The sequence below is a fragment of the Oncorhynchus mykiss genome, chromosome 15 (assembly GCF_057628025.1).
Source record: "Oncorhynchus mykiss isolate SJ-2025 chromosome 15, ASM5762802v1, whole genome shotgun sequence".
NCBI classification, from domain to species: domain Eukaryota; kingdom Metazoa; phylum Chordata; class Actinopteri; order Salmoniformes; family Salmonidae; genus Oncorhynchus; species Oncorhynchus mykiss.
Window position 1 is genome coordinate 86,565,220 of NC_143036.1, and position 22,063 is coordinate 86,587,282.

Here is a 22,063-nt window from a genome sequence, read left to right on the forward strand (position 1 = left end):
CACACCTGAAGAATCCTGCTGGGGAGAAGTGGAAACAAATGGGTCTTCATTTCTGGAGAGGCCTGCGTGGCTGAGGAGGTAGATGGCTCCTCGTCCTGAGGCTCAGAGATCATTTCTGAAGAGGCCTGTGTGGCTGAGGAGGTAGATGGCTCCCCATCCTGAGGCTCAGAGATCATTTCTGAAGAGGCCTGTGTGGCTGAGGAGGTAGATGGCTCCTCATCCTGGCCAGTGCCAGAGGGTGCTCCATAATATTTCAGAAGTGCCCCTAAATGTGCATGTTTTTATATATTTTTTTTATTTCACCTTTATTTAACCAGGTAGGCTAGTAGAGAACAAGTTCTCATTTACAACTGCGACCTGGCCAAGATAAAGCATAGCAGTGTGAACAGACAACAACACAGAGTTACACATGGAATAAACAATAAACAAGTCAATAACACAGTAGAAAAAAGAAAAAAAGAGAGTCTATATACATTGTGTGCAAAAGGCATAATTACAATTTTGCAGATTAACACTGGAGTGATAAATGATCAGATGGTCATGTACAGGTAGAGATACTGGTGTGCAAAAGAGCAGAAAAGTAAATAAATATAAACAGTATGGGGATGAGGTAGGTAAATTTTAAGTATTTTAAGTTAGCCTACAGCATTGGACATTCCCCTTTACTGAGCTCAGGACCTAGTCAGTTCAATCACAGAAAACCTTTATGATGTTACCTCAATGAAAGTTAACCAAATCAATAATGTGCTAGTTAGGTTGCAGGCTACACACATTATCATGATGAAACTGTGTGAAATTATATCCTATGTTATGGAAGCTAGTTGGACAGAAAACGGAATATTGTCACCCTATATGTAATAGCATAGCGAGCAACATAGGCTAACAAACATAAGAGTTATACAAGACTGTTTCATTACATGCATAATATTATACTCAGAAAGAGATGACCTAACCCTAACCCTAACCATAACCCTAAGAGTTATACTAGCCTGTTTCATTACATGCATAATATTATACTCAGAAAGAGATGACCTAACCCTAACCCTAAGAGTTATACTAGCCTGTTTCATTACATGCATAATATTATACTCAGAAAGAGATGACCTAACCATAACCCTAAGAGTTATACTAGCCTGTTTCATTACATGCATAATATTATACTCATGAAAAGATGACACAGCTGCATACCTTTATCTTTTGCTCGTTTCTCCTCTTCTTCTTTCTCCTAAACTGGGCACCTGATGGCGTGGACCTTTTCTTATCCATTTGTGTTGATTTGGCACTCGAGCATCAATACATTACTCATCTCCCTCCCTCCCTCCCTCCCTCCCTCCCTCCCTCCCTCCCTCCCTCCCTCCCTCCCTCCCTCCCTCCCTCCCTCCCTCCCTCCCTCCCTCCTCCCTTTTCCTCTCCCTCCCTCCCTCCCTCCCTCCCTCCCTCCCTCCCTCCCTCCCTCCCTCCCTCCTCCCTTTTCCTCTCCCTCCCTCCCTTTTCCTCCCTCCCTCCCTCCCTCCCTCCCTCCCTCCCTCCCTCCCTCCCTCCCTCCCACCCTCCTCCCTCCTTCCTCCCTCCCTCCTCCCTTTTCCTCTTCCTCCCTCCCTCCCTCCCTCCCTCCCTCCCTCCCTCCCTCCCTCCTTCCTCCCTCCCTCCTCCCTTTTCCTCTTTTTCTCTTGGTGGTGTGCAGACTGGTTTTATACTATTCTGAACCATTTCACAGAAATTGTACTAATTGCATTAGTACCATGTCTCCCCGGGAGGCCTCCCATGTCTCCTCGGGAGGCCGCCCATGTCTCCTCGGGAGGCCGCCCATGTCTCCTCGGGAGGCCGCCCATGTCTCCCCGGGAGGCCGCCCATGTCTCCCCGGGAGGCCGCCCATGTCTCCTCGGGAGGCCGCCCATGTCTCCTCGGGAGGCCGCCCATGTCTCCTCGGGAGGCCGCCCATGTCTCCTCGGGAGGCTGCCCATGTCTCCCATACCTAAAACGATATATTCACAGTATTATGAATGAATTGTGGTTTATTTGGTAGCATTTCACAATGTGTCTGATTTTATTAATTGCATTAGTACTGTACAAAGATAGAGGTTCACTATTTGATAGATTCCCCCGCTCCCCCTACCTCGGGCTTCCAGTGGGGAGACCTGAGGTCAACCTAACCCCGCCCCCCCCCCTACCTCGGGCTGCCAGAGGGGAGACCTGAGGTCAACCTACCCCCGCCCCCTCCCCTACCTCGTGCTTCTAGTAGGGAGACCTGAGGTCAACCTACCCCCGCCCCCCCTACCTCGGGCTTCCAGAGGGGAGACCTGAGGTCAACCTACCCCCGCCCCCTCCCCTACCTCGGGCTTCTAGTGGGGAGACCTGAGGTCAACCTACCCCCGCCCCCCCTACCTCGGGCTTCCAGTGGGGAGACCTGAGGTCAACCTACCCCCGCCCCCCCCTACCTCAGGCTTCCAGTGGGGAGACCTGAGGTCAACCTACCCCCCCCCCCCCCCCCCTTACCTCGGGCTTCCAGTGGGGAGACCTGAGGTCAACCTACTCCCTCCCCATCTGGCACTTCTGAGTGGGAAACCTTCCCAGGCAGTAGCCTGCCTAGTTCACAAACTAGAATCAGGTCACCCACTCCAACAAGGTTAATTGACCCACATTCCCACACGGTGACATGATTTAATTGATGTGATGTGCAAATGAGCGATTGAAAACCGAGCAAATGTCACCATTCCAAATTTTTGGGTGCGGGTGCCCAACAAGCTGCCGCCCCGGGCGGCCGCCCATGTCTCCCCGGGAGGCCGCCCATGTCTCCCCGGGAGGCCGCCCATGTCTCCCCGGGAGGCCGCCCATGTCTCCCCAGGAGGCCGCCCATGTTTCCTCGGGAGGCCGCCCATGTTTCCTCGGGAGGCCGCCCATGTCTCCCCGGGAGGCCGCCCATGTCTCCTCGGGAGGCCGCCCATGTCTCCTCGGGAGGCCGCCCATGTCTCCTCGGGAGGCCGCCCATGTCTCCCCGGGAGGCCGCCCATGTCTCCTCGGGAGGCCGCCCATGTCTCCCCGGGAGGCCGCCCATGTCTCCTCGGGAGGCCGCCCATGTCTCCCCGGGAGGCCGCCCATGTCTCCCCGGGAGGCCGCCCATGTCTCCCCGGGAGGCCGCCCATGTCTCCTCGGGAGGCCGCCCATGTCTCCTCGGGAGGCCGCCCATGTCTCCTCGGGAGGCTGCCCATGTCTCCCATACCTAAATCCGCCGCTGCAACAGTGCCATTGAGACCAAGTAGCCGATGTTCTTGTTCTACTACTTCTACGAGTTGGTTAACAAACTGAAAGGGTGCTTACTGCCCCCTGGAAGGTGTAGTCTGAACAGGTTTAAAGACAAGGTTGATGATTTACTGCCCCCTGGAGGGTGTAGTCTGAACAGGTTTAAAGACAAGGTTGGTGATTTACTGCCCCCTGGAGGGTGTAGTCTGAACAGGTTTAAAGACAAGGTTGGTGATTTACTGCCACCTTCTGTATGGAATGTTTTCTCACCAGTCTAATTAATTGGCTGATCCCTCCTAATGACCTGGATGGAAACATATGATTAGGCAGGGGCGTATGCTTTATGGTTAACGAGACGTGGTGTGGTCACAACAACATACAGGAACTCAAGTCCTTCTGTTCACCTGATTTAGAATTCCTCACAATCAAATGTCGACCACATTATCTACCAAGGGAATTATTTTCGATTATAATCACAACCGTATATATTCCCCCCCAAGCAGACACATCGATGGCTCTGAACAAACTTTATTTGACTCTTTGCAAACTGGAATCCACATATCCTGAGGCTGCATTCATTGTAGCTGGGGATTTTAACAAGGCTAATCTGAAAACAAGACTCCCTAAATTGTATCAGCATATCGATTGCGCAACCAGGGCTGGTAAAACCTTGAATCATTGCTATTCTAATGTCCGCGAGGCATATAAGGCCCTCCCCCGCCCTCCTTTCGGAAAAGCTGACCACGACTCCATTTTGTTCCTCCCTGCTTATAGACAGAAGCTAAAACAAGAAGCTCCCGCGCTGAGGTCTGTTCAACCCTGGTCCGACCAATCTGATTCCACGCTCCAAGACTGCTTCCATCACGTGGACTGGGATATGTTTCGTATTGCGTCAAACAACAACATTGACGAATACGCTGATTCGGTGAGCGAGTTCATTAGAACGGGCGTTGAAGATGTCGTTCCCATAGCAACAATTAAAACATTCCCAAACTAGAAACCGTGGATTGATGGCAGCATTCGCGTGAAACTGGGCAAGGTGACCGGAAACATGACCGAATACAAACAGTGTAGCTATTCCCTCCGCAAGGCAATCAAACAAGCTAAGCTTCAGTATAGAGACAAAGTAGAATCGCAATTCAACGGCTCAGACACAAGAGGTATGTGGCAGGGTCTACAGTCAATCACTGATTACAAAAAGAAAACCAGCACTGTCACGGACCAGGATGTCTTGCTTCCAGGCAGACTAAATAACTTTTTTGCTCGCTTTGAGGACAATACAGTGCCACTGACACGGCCCGCAACCAAAACATGCGGACTCTCCTTCACTGCAGCCGAGGTGAGTAAAACATTTAAACGTGTTAACCCTCGCAAGGCTGCAGGCCCAGACGGCATTCCCAGCCGCGCCCTCAGAGCATGCGCAGACCAGCTGGCTGGTGTGTTTACGGACATATTCAATCAATCCACCATTGTTCCTGTTCCCAAGAAAGCTAAGGTAACTGAGCTAAACGACTACCGCCCCGTAGCACTCACTTCCGTCATCATGAAGTGCTTTGAGAGACTAGTCAAGGACCATATCACCTCCACCCTACCTGACACCCTAGACCCACTCCAATTTGCTTACCGCCCAAATAGGTCCACAGACGATGCAATCTCAACCACACTGCACACTGCCCTAACCCATCTGGACAAGAGGAATACCTATGTGAGAATGCTGTTCATCGACTACAGCTCAGCATTTAACTCCATAGTACCCTCCAAACTTGTCATCAAGCTCGAGACCCTGGGTCTCGACCCCGCCCTGTGCAACTGGGTACTGGACTTCCTGACGGGCCGCCCCCAGGTGGTGAGGGTAGGTAACAACATCTCCACCCCGCTGATCCTCAACACTGGGGCCCCACAAGGGTGCGTTCTGAGCCCTCTCCTGTACTCCCTGTTCACCCACGACGTGGCCATGCACGCCTCCAACTCAATCATCAAGTTTGCGGTAGGCTTGATTACCAACAACGACGAGACGGCCTACAGGGAGGAGGTGAGGGCCCTCGGAGTGTGGTGTCAGGAAAATAACCTCACACTCAACATCAACAAAACTAAGGAGATGATTGTGGACTTCAGGAAACAGCAGAGGGAACACCCCCCTATCCACATCGATGGGACAGTAGTGGAGAGGGTAGTAAGTTTTAAGTTCCTCGAAGTACACATCACAGACAAACTGAATTGGTCCACCCACACAGACAGCATCGTGAAGAAGGCGCAGCAGCGCCTCTTCAACTTCAGGAAGCTGAAGAAATTCGGCTTGTCACCAAAAGCACTCACAAACTTCTACAGATGCACAATCGAGAGCATCCTGTTGGGCTGTATCACCGCCTGGTACGGCAACTGCTCCGCCCACAACCGTAAGGCTCTCCAGAGGGTAGTGAGGTCTGCACAATGCATCACCGGGGGCAAACTACCTGCCCTCCAGGAAACCTACACCACCCGATGTCACAGGAAGGCCATGAAGATCATCAAGGACAACAGCCACCCGAGCCACTGCCTGTTCACCCCGCTATCATCCAGAAGGCGAGGTCAGTACAGGTGCTACAGCTGGGACCGAGAGACTGAAAAACAGCTTCTACCTCAAGGCCATCAGACTGTTAAACAGCCACCACTAACATTGAGTGGCTGCTGCCAACACACTGACTCAACTCCAGCCACTTTAATAATGTTAATTGATGGGAATTGATGTAAAATATATCACTAGCCACTTTAAACAATGCTACTTAATGTAATGTTTACATACCCTACATTATTAATCTCATATGTATACGTATATACTGCACTCTATATCATCTACTGCATCTTTATGTAATACATGTATCACTAGCCACTTTAAACTATGCCACTTTGTTTACATACTCATCTCATATGTATATACTGTACTCGATACCATCTACTGCATCTTGCCTATGCCGCTCTGTACCATCACTCATTCATATATCTTTATGTACATATTCTTTATCCCTTTACACTTGTGTGTATAAGGTAGTAGTTTTGGAATTGTTAGTTAGATTACTCGTTGTTTATTAATGCATTGTCGGAACTAGAAGCACAAGCATTTCGCTACACTCGCATTAACATCTGCTAACCATGTGTATGTGACAAATACATTTGATTTGATTTGATTTGATGATGATCCTTCTTTAACCCACAGGAAGTCCCACCCAGACTACTTCAAAATGGTGAAAGTCGTAGTCGTAATTGGAATGCCCGGGCTAAAATATGCTTTTGGGCACTAGAGTCCTCTATACATGTTTATGGCACACAACTAAATACAGACGCAGAAGTACATTCTATTAATACAATGGCCAGTGGTGGAATGGTGTGTGTGTGTGTGTGTGTGTGTGTGTGTGTGTGTGTGTGTGTGTATGTGTGTGTGTGTGTGTGTGTGTGTGTGTGTGTGTGTGTGTGTGTGTCAGGTAAAGGGTAGTGATGTGGTGAAGGTGGGCCATAGACAGGTTGTACTCTGCAGTGCTATGTAACCCTAACCCTATGTTGTGTGTGTGTGTGTGTGTGTGTGTGTGTGTGTGTGTGTGTGTGTGTGTGTGTGTGTGTGTGTGTGTGTGTGTGTGTGTGTGTGTGTCAGGTAAAGGGTAGTGATGTGGTGAAGGTGGGTCATAGACAGGTTGTACTCTGCAGTGCTATGTAACCCTAACCCTATGTTGAATGTGTGTGTGTGTGTGTGTGTGTGTGTGTGTCAGGTAAATGGTAGTGATGTGGTGAAGGTGGGTCATAGACAGGTGGTGTCGCTGATCCGTCAGGGAGGAAGTCAGCTGCTGATGAAGGTTGTTTCAGTCACACGCAAACCTGAGTCTGACTTAGTCCGTAAGAAAGGTACGGGATAGTGTGTGTGTGTTTCTGTGTGATTTCTGTGATAAAGGTGAATGGATGGGTTTTGGTCATGCTGTGACTCATTTGATTGGCTGACATCCCCCAACAGCACCTCCTCCGCCTAAGAGAGCACCCAGCACGTCGCTCACACTGCGCTCCAAATCTATGACTGCTGAACTGGAAGAGATAGGTAGGAGAGAGAGAAAGAGAGACATACACACACACACACACACACACACACACACACACACACACACACACACACACACACAGTGAGTGACCTGATCTGTACTTTCTCCTGTAAGCCTCTGCCAGGAGGAGACGAGGGGGTGAGTGTGTGTTGTGTTGGAATTGTATTGTGTTGTAGTGCTATGTAATGTTGTGTAGTAGTGCTATGTAATGTTGTGTAGTAGTGCTATGTAATTCTGTGTTGTAGTGCTATGTAATACTGTGTTTTACTGTGTAGTGCTATGTAGTACTGTGTTTTACTGTGTAGTGCTATGTAGTACTGTGTTTTACTGTGTAGTGCTATGTAGTACTGTGTAGTGCTATGTAGTACTGTGTTTTACTGTGTAGTGCTATGTAGTACTGTGTTTTACTGTGTAGTGCTATGTAGTACTGTGTAGTGCTATGTAGTACTGTGTTTTACTGTGTCGTGCTATGTAATACTGTGTTTTACTGTGTAGTGCTATATAGTACTGTGTAGTGCTATGTAGTACTGTGTAGTGCTATGTAGTACTGTGTAGTACTGCTATGTATTACTGTGTTGCTGTACTCTGTTGTAGTTATGTGTTGTAATGCTATGTGATACTGTGTTGTAGTACTGTGTTGTATTGTGTTGTAGTTAGTTATGTGTTGTACTGTGTTGTAGTGCTATGTGGTACTGTCTTGTAGTACTGTTGTAGTTATCTGTAGTGTTATGCGGTACTGTGTTGTAGTGCTATGTAGTACTGTGTAGTAGTTTTGTCTTGTACTGTGTTGCTGTGCTATGTAGTACTCTGTTATGTTGTATTGTAGTGCTATGTGGTACTGTGTTGTTGTTGTTGTGTTGTAGTGCTATGTGGTACTGTGTTGTAGTACTGTGTTGTAGTGCTATGTGGTACTGTGTTGTAGTACTGTGTTGTAGTGCTATGTGGTACTGTGTTGTAGTACTGTGTTGTGATGTGTTGTACTGTGTTGTAGTGCTGTATTGTAGTTGTGTTGTGGTACTGTGTTGTAGTTATGTGTTGTAGTGCTATGTGGTACTGTGTTGTAGTTATGTGTGGTACTGTGTTGTAGTTATGTGGTGTACTGTGTTGTATTACTGTGTTGTATTTATGTCTTGTGTTGTAGTGCTGTGTGGTGTTGTACTGTGTTGTAGTACTGTGTTGTAGTGCTATGTAGTACTGTGTTGTAGTGCTATGTGGTACTGTGTTGTAGTACTATGTGGTACTGTGTTGTAGTACTATGTGGTACTGTGTTGTAGTACTGTGTTGTAGTACTGTGTTGTAGTGCTATGTAATACTGTGTTGTAGTGCTATGTAGTACTGTGTTGTAGTACTGTGTTGTAGTACTGTGTTGTAGTGCTATGTGGTACTGTGTTGTAGTACTGTGTTGTAGTACTGTGTTGTAGAGCTATGTACTGTGTAGTGCTAATTGGTACTGTGTTGTAGTACTGTGTTATAGTACTGTGTTGTAGTGCTATGTAGTACTGTGTAGTGCTATGTAGTACTGTGTAGTGCTATGTAGTACTGTGTAGTGCTATGTAGTACTGTGTTGTACTGTGTACTTTGTTGTATTTCAGAAAAGCTGGACGAGATGTTGACTGGGTCCCAGGAGGCCATGATGAGAAAATGCCCCTTGGAGGCGGACTACAGAGCGGCCACCGTGAAGCAGCGGCCAACCAGCAGACGAATTACTCAACAAGAGATCAACGTAAGTCGGATGAGTCACTATTGATTCACTCAGTCACGATTTACTGCTGATTCACTCAGTCACGATTTACTGCTGATTCACTCAGTCACGATTTACTGCTGATTCACTCAGTCACGATTTACTGCTGATTCTGCTGATTCACTCAGTCACGATTTACTGCTGATTCACTCAGTCACGATTTACTGCTGGTTCACTCAGTCACGATTTACTGCTGGTTCACTCAGTCACGATTTACTGCTGATTCACTCAGTCACAATTTACTGCTGATTCACTCAGTCACGATTTACTGCTGATTCTGCTGATTCACTCAGTCACGATTTACTGCTGATTCACTCAGTCACGATTTACTGCTGATTCACTCAGTCACGATTTACTGCTGATTCTGCTGATTCACTCAGTCACGATTTACTGCTGATTCACTCAGTCACGATTTACTGCTGGTTCACTCAGTCACGATTTACTGCTGGTTCACTCAGTCACGATTTACTGCTGATTCACTCAGTCACAATTTACTGCTGATTCACTCAGTCACGATTTACTGCTGATTCTGCTGATTCACTCAGTCACGATTTACTGCTGATTCACTCAGTCACGATTTACTGCTGATTCACTCAGTCACGATTTACTGCTGATTCTGCTGATTCACTCAGTCACGATTTACTGCTGATTCACTCAGTCACGATTCACTGCTGATTCACTCAGTCACGATTCACTACTGGTCCAGACAAATGCTGTTTCTTTAAAACGCATGTGATCCCAGGTATTCTCTCACTGTGTGTGTGGTGTGGGTGTGTGTGTGTGTGTGGTGTCTGTGTGTGTGTGTGTGTGTGTGTGTGTGTGTGTGTGTGTGTGTGTGTGTGTGTGTGTGTGTGTGTGTGTGTGTGTGTGTGTGTGTGGTGTGGTGAGGTGTGGTGTGGTGTGTGGTGTGTGTGTGTGTTGTAGTCTTTGTTTGAGCGGCAGGGCCTGCCTGTTCCTCCAGGGGTTTCCTTGGGTCTGGAGAAAGCCACCATGCAGCTGCCTCGTGGAATGTCTCGGACCAAGTCCTTCGGTGAGACAATTACATTACTCTAACTATTACCAGAATCCAGTGGCGAACCATGGCTATTGGACCTAGGCGCTCATGAAACAGGCCTGAGGCTGAGCCATGCTACTCACACATAGACAGCACCCGCTCAGATAATGTTACCAGCAACAACAACCAAACTGCTTACTGCTCTACCTATGGTAGAGAGGAAGAGGCAAAGCAAGAGGGTCCACTCCCGTCAAAATGTGTCCACGTGGGAATACAGAGATTCTGTTTAATAAGCAGACTGATAATCCCCCCCACCCAAGGCTTATACCTTTAGAGGTTAAGGTTATATTCAGGTTATAATATCCCAGTCTCTCCCCTGCAGGTGCACCAGAGGATGACAGGATCTCTGCACTGATTGGAGAGCATCGGTTTCCAAGGAGCTCTTCGATGACTGATGGCTTCATACCTCCTCCTCCCCAGACTGCCCCCCCTCCTCCCCCCTCTCACTACTTCCTGGACTCTGGCCCGCCACCGGCCTTCTGCCCTCCACCTCCCCCGCAGCGAGCAGCCGATCAATCACACTCCAGCTTCAAGCCGGGGGCGGAACCTAGGCTGCACGAGGTCTGTGATTCGCCAACGTCTCGGAGCCATGCAGAGCGGCAGAGGAAAGCTCGCTCCATGATCATCCTGCAGGACTCACCTGTACCAGGCTATCTACCTGCAGAGTTTGCCCCCCTAGGCCGACCTTCTGGGGCTACAGCAGGGCTGGGCCTGTCCCGACCCAGCCCTGCTGCTTCTCCCAGCCCCCTCTCCAGAACCAGCCCTGCTGCCTCCCCCAGCCCCCTCTCCAGAACCAGCCCTGCCCCCAGCCCCCTCTCCAGAACCAGCCCTGCCCCCAGCCCCAGCATCCTCTCCAGAACCAGCCCTGCCCCCAGCCCTAACCCTCCAGGGGAGCGCAGCAGCAACAGGAGGCGTGGCCGACCAGTAGAGAACCCGTATGCCAACGTGGGTCAGCTGCCTGCCCCCCCCAGCAAGCCTCAGCGCCGCAAGTCTCCGCTCCTCAAACAGCTGCAGGTGGAGGAGGGGCCCAGCAGGGCAGAGCTATACCAGCAGCAGGTGCTCACTGAGCGTGCTCAGATACGGGTCACGCCCCCTCAGGGCCGTAGGTCCTCCTTCTTCCTGTCTGTGGAGGGAGGGGGTTCAGAGCCCCCTCCCATCCTACTGACCCAGTCCCACTCTGTAGATGACCTGGGGGAGCTGCCCCCCCCCATCCCCGTCCTCTCCCCCTCCTCCTCCCCCCACTCCACCTTTCTCCACCCACTGACAGGCAAGCCTCTAGACCCCTCCTCCCCCCTCGCCCTGGCCCTAGCTGCCCGCGAACGAGCTCTCACTGCACGCACACCCAGCCCTGAACCCAGAACCAAACACGCACACTCACCTAGCCCCGAGCCCAGGCCGAAACACGCACACTCACCCAGCCCCGAGCCCAGGCCCAAACGAACCCCTCCTCCCCTGACCAGCCCTGAGCTCCATCATAAACGTATCAACCCACCCATTTTCCTTGAAGGACAGCTGGAGCGGCCAGTCGTAGAGCGGCCAGAGACAGAAGGCGGAGTCACATCTCCTGCTGTGCCCTCCCCCGAGCGTTGGCAGGCTATGCCCCTCCCTCCCATCAGTCAGGTGACCATCAATATAACCAATGAAAGCCAGCCGGCAGGACGGGGTCTGGGGGAAGAGCTGATTGAGGCGCTGCATGGACAATTACAGAGGAGGAGAAGTCTGACCGTTGGCAGCTCAGAGGAGGAGGGCGGGCCTTATACGGTAACCCAGGGCCAATCAGAGAGGAGGAAGAGTCTGGAGGGCGGGCCTTACACGGTGACCCTGCCCCCTGCACTGCTGTCATCCAGTGATGAGGAGACGAGGGAGGAGCTTCGTAAGATTGGTCTGGTGTCTCCTCCCCTGGTGTTTGCCACGCCCCCCTCCCCCACCCAGCCCCCCTCCTCCCTCAGCCTGTCACCACGGAGACCCCAGGCAGGTGAGGGCAGGGGAGGAGGGGAGTCAGCTCCAGACTCAGGGGTGGAGGAGGGAGACCCTCACATAGAGAACATCTTATCCCCCAGCAGCACCCCGGCCCCCAGCCTGCCCCCCACCCTGCCCTCCCCAGAACCCCCACAGCCTTTCACTGCCACCCCGAAAACCCTGCCCTCCACCACCTCAGACTCCCAGAGCCTGAAGCCCAGGCTGCGTTCTCCCCTGGGCCGTGGTCGCTCTGCTCTCAGGGATCCTCTACTGAAACAGTCTTCAGACAGCGATCTGCTTCCATCTGGCTGTGGACCTGGACGCCCACCACCCTACCTCTTCCAGGTAACCCTGACCCACCCTACCTCTTCCAGGTAACCCTGACCCACCCTACCTCTTCCAGGTAACCCTGACCCACCCTACCTCTTCCAGGTAACCCTGACCCACCCAACCTCTTCCAGGTAACCTTAACCCATCCTACCTCTTCCGGTAACCCTGACCCTAACCCACCTCTTCCAGGTAACCCTGACCCTAACCCACCCTACCTCTTCCAGGTAATCCTGACCCTAACCTACCCTACCTCTTCCAGGTAACCCTGACCCTAACCCACCCTACCTCTTCCAGGTAACCCTGACCCTAACCCACCCTACCTCTTCCAGGTAACACTGACCCTAACCCACCCTGATACCTCTTCAGGTAAACCTGACGTGACCCACCCTACCTCTTCAGGTAACCCTGACCCTAACTCACCCTACCTCTTCCAGGTAAACCTGACCCTAACCCACCCTACCTCTTCCAGGTAACCCTGACCCTAACCCACCCTGATACCTCTTCAGGTAAACCTGACCCTGACCCTGACCCACCCTACCTCTTCAGGTAACCCTGACCCTAACTCACCCTACCTCTTCCAGGTAACCCTGACCCTAACCCACCCTACCTCTTCAGGTAACCCTAACCCTAACCCACCCTACCTCTTCCAGGTAACCCTGACCCTAACCCACCCTACCTCTTCAGGTAACCCTGACCCTAACCCACCCTACCTCTTCAGGTAACCCTGACCCTAACCCACCCTACCTCTTCCAGGTAACCCTGACCCTAACCCACCCTACCTCTTCCAGGTAACTGACCCCGACATTTCATTTTACATTTGAGTTATTTGGTAGACACACTTGTCCAGAGTGACTTACAGTTAGTGCATTCATCTGAAGATATCTAGGTGGGACAACCACATATCACAGGCATAGAAACAACATTAATCTGGAGATATCTAGATGGGACAACCACATATCACAGGCATAGAAATAACATGTTTACTCAATACATTGGCTATCAGCAAAGTTAGCGAGAAGGAGTCAAGTGCAAGTATAAGGGGGGGGGGGGGGATTCGAGGTGAGTGGGATTATATAAAATACTCTTTGAAGAGGTAGGATTTCAGGGGATTTCGGGAGATGGGCAGGGACTCTGCTGTCCTAGCTTCAGGGGGAAGCTGCTTCCACCATTGGGGTGCCAGGACAGAGAAGAGCTTGGACTGGGCTGAGCGGGAGATGCCCTCCTGTAGGGGTCGGATGGCCAAGAGACCTGAGGTGGCAGAAAGGAATGTTCGAGTTGGGGTGTAGGATTTGAGCGTAGCCTGAACGTAGGGAGGGTCAGTTCCTCTTGCTGCTCCGTAGGCAAGCACCATGGTCTTGTAGTGGATGCGAGCTTCGACTGGAAGCCAGTGGAGGGTGCAGAGGAGTGGGGTGACATCAGAGAACTTGGGAAGGTTGAAAACCAGGAGGGCTGCAGCGTTCTGGATAAGTTGCTGGGGTTTGATGGTACAAGCAGGGAGCCCAGACGAGAGAGAGTTGCAGTAGTCCAGACGAGAGATGACAAGTGCCTGGATTAGGAACTGCACTGCTTCCTGTGTGAGGTAGGGTCATACTCTACGGATGTTGTAAAGCATGAATCTGCAGGAGTGAGTCACTGCTTTGATCTTTGCAGATAACGACAGTGTGTTGTCCAGGGTCACGCCAAAGTTCTTTGCACTCTGGGAGGGTGACACTGTAGAGTTGTCACCCATGATGGCGAGGTCTTTGAGCGGGAAGGCAGCTCTGTTTTGTTGAGCTTGAGATGGAGGGCCGACATCCCAGCTGAGATATCTGCCAGGCACGCAGAGATGCGTGTTGCCACCTGGGTGTCAGAAGGGGGAAGGAGAAAAGTAGTTAAGTGTCATCCTCATAGCAGTGATATGAGCTGAGTGACTTGGTCTATAGAGAGGAGAGGTCCATCCTCATAGCAGTGATAGGACAGACCAATGAGAGGATATGACAGAGCTGAGTGACTTGCTTTATAGAGAGAAGAGGAGAGGGCCATCCTCATAGCAGTGATAGGAGAGACCATGTGAGAATATGACAGAGCTGAGTGACTTGGTGTATAGAGAGAAGAGGAGAGGGCCTAGAACCGAGCCCTGGGGGACACCAGTAGTGAGAGTACATTGTGCAAACACAGATCCTCTCCACAGTGACTAGGGCCATTTTGAAGTCAGAGGGGGGAAGGTGGTCAGGGAAGAGGGAAGTGAGGAATGGGAGAAGGTCTCCAGAGATGGTCTGGAGAAGGGAGGAGGGGATGGGGTTGAACAAGCAGGTTGTCAGGTGGCCAGACCTCACTAATCGCAGTATTTCATCTAGAGAAAGAGGAGAGAAAGGGGTCAAGGTGTAGAGTAGTTCTGTGTGAGTGGGACCAGAGAACTCTATAGGCTGAGTGAATGAGGAAGTGATGTCGTCAACCTTTTTTTCAAAGTGGTTGACAAAGTTGTCCGCATAGAGGGAGGAGGTAGAGGATTAAGGAGGGAGGATATGGAAAATAGTTTCCCAGGGTTAAAGGCAGAAGTTTGACATTTAGTAGAAAGGGTCTTTAGCAGCAGATACAGAGAAAGAGAAGGTAGAAAGGAGGGTGTGAACGGATGTTTAGTTTACCTCCTTTTTTGCTCTGCTGCCTGAAGCCCTATTCTGTAAACTCGCAATGAGTCACTCAGCCATGGAGCAGGAGCGGAGGGCCGAGCCGGCCGGGAGGAAAGAGGACAGTGTGAGTCAAAGCATTCAGAAAGGGAGGAGAGTAGGGTCGAAGAGGCAGAGTTAGGAGACAGGATGGAGAAGGATTTAGCAGAAGGGAGATATTATAGGCTAGAAGAGGAGAGAGTAGTGGGAGAGAGAGAGCGAAGATTGTGATGGACAATGACCATCTGGGTAGGGGCTGAGTCACAAGGGTTTGGAGGAAAGGGAGACAGAAAAGGAAACAAAGTAGTGATCAGAGACCTGGAGGGGTGTTGCAGTGAGATTAGTAGGAGAACAGAGACCTGGAGGGGTGTTGCAGTGAGATTAGTAGGCGAACAGAGACCTGGAGGGGTGTTGCAGTGAGATTAGTAGGCGAACAGAGACCTGGAGGGGTGTTGCAGTGAGATTAGTAGGAGAACAGAGACCTGGAGGGGTTACAGTGAGATTAGTAGGCGAACAGAGACCTGAAGGGGTGTTGCAGTGAGATTAGTAGGAGAAAAGAGACCTGGAGGGGTTACAGTGAGATTAGTAGGCGAACAGAGACCTGGAGGGGTTGTTGCAGTGAGATTAGTAGGCGAACAGAGACCTGGAGGGGTGTTGCAGTGAGATTAGCAGGCGAACAGAGACCTGGAGGGGTGTTGCAGTGAGATTGGTAGGAGAACAGAGACCTGGAGGGGTGTTGCAGTGAGATTAATAGGAGAACAGAGACCTGGAGGGTGTTACAGTGAGATTAGTAGGAGAACAGAGACCTGGAGGGGTGTTGCAGTGAGATTAGTAGGAGAACAGAGACCTGGAGGGGTGTTGCAGTGAGATTAGTAGGCGAACAGAGACCTGGAGGGGTGTTGCAGTGAGATTAGTAGGCGAACAGAGACCTGGAGGGGCGTTGCAGTGAGATTAGTAGGCGAACAGAGACCTGGAGGGGTGTTGCAGTGAGATTAGTAGGAGAACTAAAACCTGGAGGGGTGTTGCAGTGAGATTAGTAGGCGAACAGAGTCCTGGAGGGGTGTTGCAGTGAGATTAGTAGGTGAACAGAGACCTGGAGGGGTGTTGCAGTGAGATTAGTAGGCGAACAGAGACCTGGAGGGGTGTAGCAGTGAGATTAGTAGGAGAACAGAGACCTGGAGGGGTGTTGCAGTGAGATTAGTAGGAGAACAGAGACCTGGAGGGGTGTTGCAGTGAGATTAGTAGGCGAACAGAGACCTGGAGGGGTGTTGCAGTGAGATTAGTAGGAGAACAGAGACCTGGAGGGGTGTTGCAGTGAGATTAGTAGGCGAACAGAGACCTGGAGGGGTGTTGCAGTGAGATTAGTAGGAGAACAGCCTCTAGTAAAGATGAGGTCAAGTGTATTGCCTGCCTTGTGGGAGTGGGAGGGGACTGTGAAAGTGGGAGGCGACTGGGAAAGTGGGAGGGGACTGGGAAAGTGGGAGGGGACTGGGAAACGGTGAGGTCAAAAGAGGAAAGGAGGGGAAAGAAAGAGTTGGATAGAAATTCATCGAAGGCACTCAGAGAGAGGTTGATGTCTCCAAAACGAAGAGCAGTGAGCCATCGTCAGGAAATGAGCTTATCAATGTACCAGGCTCATTGAGGAACTTTCCAAGGGCACCTGGTGGATGATAGATGACAATAATGTTAAGCTTGAGTGGACAGGAGACAGTGACAATATGGAATTTAAATGAGGAGATGGACAGGTGAGAGACGGAGAAAAGAGAATCTCCAGTTATGAGAAATGAATAGCCCTGTTCCACCATGGCGACGACCAGACCCTGACACCTCTCTTCCAGGTAACCCTGACCCAAACCCACATCGATACCTCTTCCAAGTAACCCTGACCTAAACTCACATCGATACCTCTTCCAAAGTAACCCTGACCCACATCGATACCTGTTCCAGGTAACCCTGACCCAAACCCACATCGATACCTCTTCCAAGTAACCCTGACCTAAACTCACATCGATACCTCTTCCAAAGTAACCCTGACCCACATCGATACCTCTTCCAGGTAACCCTGACCCAAACCCACATCGATACCTCTTCCAAGTAACCCTGACCTAAACTCACATCGATACCTCTTCCAAAGTAACCCTGACCCACATCGATACCTCTTCCAGGTAACCCTGACCCAAACCCACATCGATACCTCTTCCAAGTAACCCTGACCTAAACTCACATTGATACCTCTTCCAAAGTAACCCTGACCCAAACCCACATCGATACCTCTTCCAGGTAACCCTGACCCAAACCCACATCGATACCTCTTCCAGGTAACCCTGACCCAAACCCACATCGATACCTCTTCCAGGTAACCCTGACCCAAACCCACATCGATACCTCTTCCAAGTAACCCTGACCTAAACTCACATCGATACCTCTTCCAAAGTAACCCTGACCCACATCGATACCTCTTCCAGGTAACCCTGACCCAAACCCACATCGATACCTCTTCCAGGTAACCCTGACCCAAACCCACATCGATACCTCTTCCAGGTAACCCTGACCCAAACCCACATCGATACCTCTTCCAGGTAACCCTGACCCAAACCCACACTTCCAGGTAACCCTGACCCATACCCACATCGATACCACTTCCAGGTAACCCTGACCCAAACCCACATCGATACCTCTTTCAGGTAACCCTGACCCAAACCCACATCGATACCATTTCCAGGTAACCCTGACCCATTCCCACATCGATACCTCTTCCAGGTAACTGTAGTAACTTGACAAGGAATGCCCACACGCAATTCAATATTACTTTCCTTTACTTTGAACCTAATAACTTAAAGGTGTACAGCCATGTAGAAACGGTACAAACACAGCAAAGCGATACAGCCCACTCATCCTGTGGTAGAGTCACATTGAACAGGTACAACTCTGGGTGATGACATCATCAAAGGGGAAAGGTCAAGGCCAATAATAACCATGAACACATGAATAGTAATCATACTATACTGCAGTACAATAACATACTATACTAACATATTACTAGCATACTATACTAAGTACAATAACATATTGAATGTCATTATTGATATAGTGTCCACTCTATAACACTTCTCCCCCCCTTAATTTCAATCCCCCCTGTGAGGAAAGAACATCAGATTAACAAGTAAACCACGTTTTCTTTTCTTTTCAACACTTTAGAACTTCTGCTAGTGGTACTGTAATTGTAAACAAACAAAAAATGACAGTCATTATTTATTTTCAACAAAGTTTGCTGTTCCAAACAAACGCTAACACCACAAGCCTCTCAGTCTCAACTACAGAGTTAGTCTTTCAGGAAGCTTGTGGCTGTATTCTGCGCAGTACTCCTGCTGTGCCACGAAGGCGTCTCCCAGTGGAGCAGGTTGGGTGTTTGTGAAAGAAAGTCCATCATCCTCTGCAGGAACCACTGAATGCCCTTGCTCCTCAGATCCTGTTTCCTGTAGGGTTTCAACTTGTATACCTCCCGCCGTGGTTCTGTCTGCAACCGTGGCCTTTTCTTTGTCATAGCGCAGGCAGATGTGGTCCTTGTGTCTGCGTATGACTTGACCATCAGTCAGTTTGACCACAGAGGAGACTGGACAGCTCTGACTCAGAATGATACCTGGCAACTAACGCTGGCTGCTTGTGAAGTTCTGGATAGAGACAGTGTCATTGGGTTTTAACTGTCTGCCTTGCGTGGTGGTCATGTCTCTCTTTTCGTTTCTCCTGCTTACGTTCCACTCGTGCTTTGATGTCCAGACTCGGTAGATCAAGGTGAGCTTTTGGCTTTTTGCCCATCAACATCTCAACTGGAGCTTGACCTGTTGTTGTTTGTGGCATGATGCGGTACTGGAACAAGAAATGAGAGAGCTTAGTTGTGATGGTTCCCCCAGTCATCTTTTTGAGCCCCTCTTTCAGTGTCTGCACAGCCCGCTCCACTAAGTCGTTCGAGGCCGTGTGAAACGGAGCGCTGCGGACATGGTGTCAATGATTAGTTATTGGAGAAACAAGACCAAGATGAGACTCTGGACAAGGCGGATACGGTATATTCGAGGCCTTTTAATCGAGCATAGTAATATCTGGCAAACGTGCAGCACGGCTCTTATCGTCCAACCCTTAGGGAGTTTTCGGAAAAAGAGGGCGTAACACATATTTGGGCAGTACATTTATACATTGAAATGACGTAGGTAGATTCTAGTAGTCCTGGCTCCTGGTTGGTTGTTCGTAGGTGATAGACAGTCCTCTCCAGCCTGTTGTCAGTATCCCATTGGTTCTTGACAGAGTTCTTTGTCTTTGTAGCCCATCCCAAAGGGTTTTGAGCAGTGTATATTCATGGGTTATCAGTGTGTTTAACAACAGTCAGTGAATGCGTCATTACATGTTTTAATATGTTATTACAACAATGGCGAATCCCGTTTCTCCGGGATTCTTGGAACAAATCACAGGTTTGTTGCGTTGTCGGACACAAGAGAGTCAGACAGACCAAGGGTTGCAAACACCTGCCGAAGCTTTTCGATTGTTGTGGTCACTGTGATGTTGCTCATGATGATAGCCTGCAGCCACTGGGAGTGTGCGTCCACCATGACAAGGAACATGTGACCCACGAAAGGACCTGCAAAGTCTATGTGCAGCCTGGACCATGGGTGGTCGTGGCCACTCCCACAGATGTAGTGGCGTGGGCGGAGCCATCTTCTGGTTGATCTGGTGCTCAGAACATGATTTCACTTTGTTTTCTACATCCTGATCCATGTTAGGTCACCAGATGGACCTCATCCATGACTTGTGCAGGGCCAGTGGCCGGAACAACCACTCTGGACCACCAGAGTATGCAGCCATCCTGCACACTCAGCTCAGTTTTGCACTTTGCGTAAGGTCTCAGTCCCTCATCCTCTATGACGGGAGGCCAACCCTGCATAAGGAATCTTTTCACTTGGGCCAGGATAGGATCCCGGTCTGTCCACTGTTTGATCTATTTGGCATTCACATGTGAGTTTGACAATCTTTCCATTAGGAAAATTGTCTCGAGAGGCACCACAGTTGTGGCAGGCATCTCTGGTAGCGGGAGACGGCTGAGTGTGTCTGCGTTTGCATTGTCCTTCCCTTCTCTGTACACTATAATGTACAGGTAAGCTGACTGTGTGAGGGCCCAGTGTGGTATCCTTGCTGAAGCCATTGGAGAAATGCATCTTGATTCACTGAACAGGCTCATCAGTGGTTGCTGGTCAGTGCATATGGTGAAATGACGACAGTAGAGGTACTGATGAAAGCGTTTCACAGCCAAAACTATGGCCAGACCTTCCTTGTCTAACTGTGAATAACTCTTCTCAGAACTCGTCAGCGTGTGTGATGCGAATCCAATGGGTTTCTCCTCCATCTGATGACAGAGTACTGCCCCGACGCCATAGGGCGAGGCGTCACATGACAGAATGATCTCTTTGTCTTGATCAAAATGAACAAGCAGTTTTGGTGATTGTAGTAGTGCTTTCACTTCTTTGAAAGCTTTCTCTTGAGCTGGCCCGCACTTCCATTTACAGTCTTTTTGGACCAGCTGAGGAACTTAAAACTTTCCACTACTGTCCTGTCGATGTGGATCGGGGGATGATCCCTCTGCTGTATCCTGAAGTCCACGATCATCTCCTTTGTTTTGTTGACGTTGAGTGTGAGGTTATTTTCCTGACACCACACTCCGAGGACCCTCACCTCCTCCCTGTAGGCCGTCTCGTCGTTGTTGGTAATCAAGCCTACCACTGTAGTGTCGTCTGCAAACTTGATGATGGAGTTGGAGGCGTGCATGGCCATGCAGTCATGGTTGAACAGGGAGTACAGGAGAGGGCTGAGAACACACCCTTGTGGGGCCCCAGTGTTGAGGATCAGCAGGGTGGAGATGTTGTTTCCTACCCTCACCACCTGTGGGCGACCCGTCAGAAAGTCCAGGACCCAGTTGCACAGGGCAGTGTCGAGACCCAGGGTCTCGAGCTTAATGACACGTTTGGAGGGTTCTATGGTATTAAATGCTGAGCTGTAATCGATGAACAGATATCTTACATAGGTATTCCTCTTGGGCAGTGTGGTTGCGATTGCATTGTCTGTGGACCTATTGGGGTGGTAAGCAAATTGGAGTGGGTCTAGGGTGTCATGTAGTGTGGAGGTGATATGATCCTTGACTAGTCTCTCAAAGCACTTCATGATGACGGAAGTGAGTGATACGGGGGCGATAGTCGTATAGCTCAGTTACCTTAGCTTTCTTGGGAACAGGAACAATGGTGGCCCTCTTGAAGCATGTGGGAACAGCGGACTGGGATAGGGATTGATTGAATATGTCCGTAAACACATGCTCTGAGGACGCGGCAAGGGATACCGTCTGGGCCGGCAGCCTTGCGAGGGTTGACACGTTTAAATGTTTTGGTAGCGGGCCGTGTCAGTGGCACTGTAGTGTCCTCAAAGCGAGCAAAGAAGGTGTTTAGTTTGCCTGGGAGCAGGACATCGTGGTTCGCGATGGGGCTGGTTTTCTTTTTGTAGTCCGTGATTGACTGTAGACCCTGCCACATACGTCTCGTGTCTGAGCCATTGAATTGCGGCTCTATTTTGTCTCTATACTGATGCTTAGCTTGTTTGATTGCCTTGCGGAGGGAATAGCTACAGTGTTTGTATTCGGTCATGTTTCCGGTTGCCTTGCGATGCACTTGTTAATAAACTCGCTCACCGAATCACCGTATACATCAATGTTATTGTCCGATGCTATCCGTAACATATCCCAGTCCACGTGATCGAAGCAATCTTGAAGTGTGGAATCTAGGTGGCGTGCTGCTGACTCTGGCTTCATTGCTGTGAACTTGTCCTGCCCAGTCTGTCCACCCTCTGGCTTGCTCCTAGGACCCCTGCATGTTTTAGCTAAATGTCTCTTTTTGTTGCAATTGTGGCAGACAGACTCATTGAACTTACAGTTGTTTGTGTTCCCCCACATCTAAAACATTCCACTGCTTTTCCCCTTTTTCCAGCTGCCTCTTTTGTCACC

The 22,063-nt window shown here is 50.0% G+C and overlaps 1 protein-coding gene and 1 pseudogene across 9 annotated transcripts in view; one reads left to right on the plus strand and one right to left on the minus strand.

Annotated features, from left to right (window-relative positions):
- shank3b (SH3 and multiple ankyrin repeat domains 3b) overlaps window positions 1-22,063 on the plus strand; it is a 117,433-nt gene that overhangs the window by 70,536 nt on the left and 24,834 nt on the right. For 5 of the 9 annotated variants that reach the window (XM_090201531.1, XM_090201527.1, XM_090201526.1 and 2 more), the window contains exons 17-21: window positions 6,981-7,113; window positions 7,220-7,300; window positions 8,894-9,024; window positions 9,967-10,072; window positions 10,419-12,400. In XM_090201531.1, the coding sequence (XP_090057657.1) occupies window positions 6,981-7,113; window positions 7,220-7,300; window positions 8,894-9,024; window positions 9,967-10,072; window positions 10,419-12,400 (2,433 nt within the window). Of the gene's footprint in view, window positions 1-6,980; window positions 7,114-7,219; window positions 7,301-7,415; window positions 7,440-8,893; window positions 9,025-9,966; window positions 10,073-10,418; window positions 12,401-22,063 lie in introns of all 9 variants that reach the window. The other 4 variants (XM_090201529.1, XM_090201525.1, XM_090201528.1 and 1 more) reach the window with 1 other exon arrangement.
- LOC149978224 (uncharacterized) lies at window positions 13,437-14,245 on the minus strand (annotated as a pseudogene).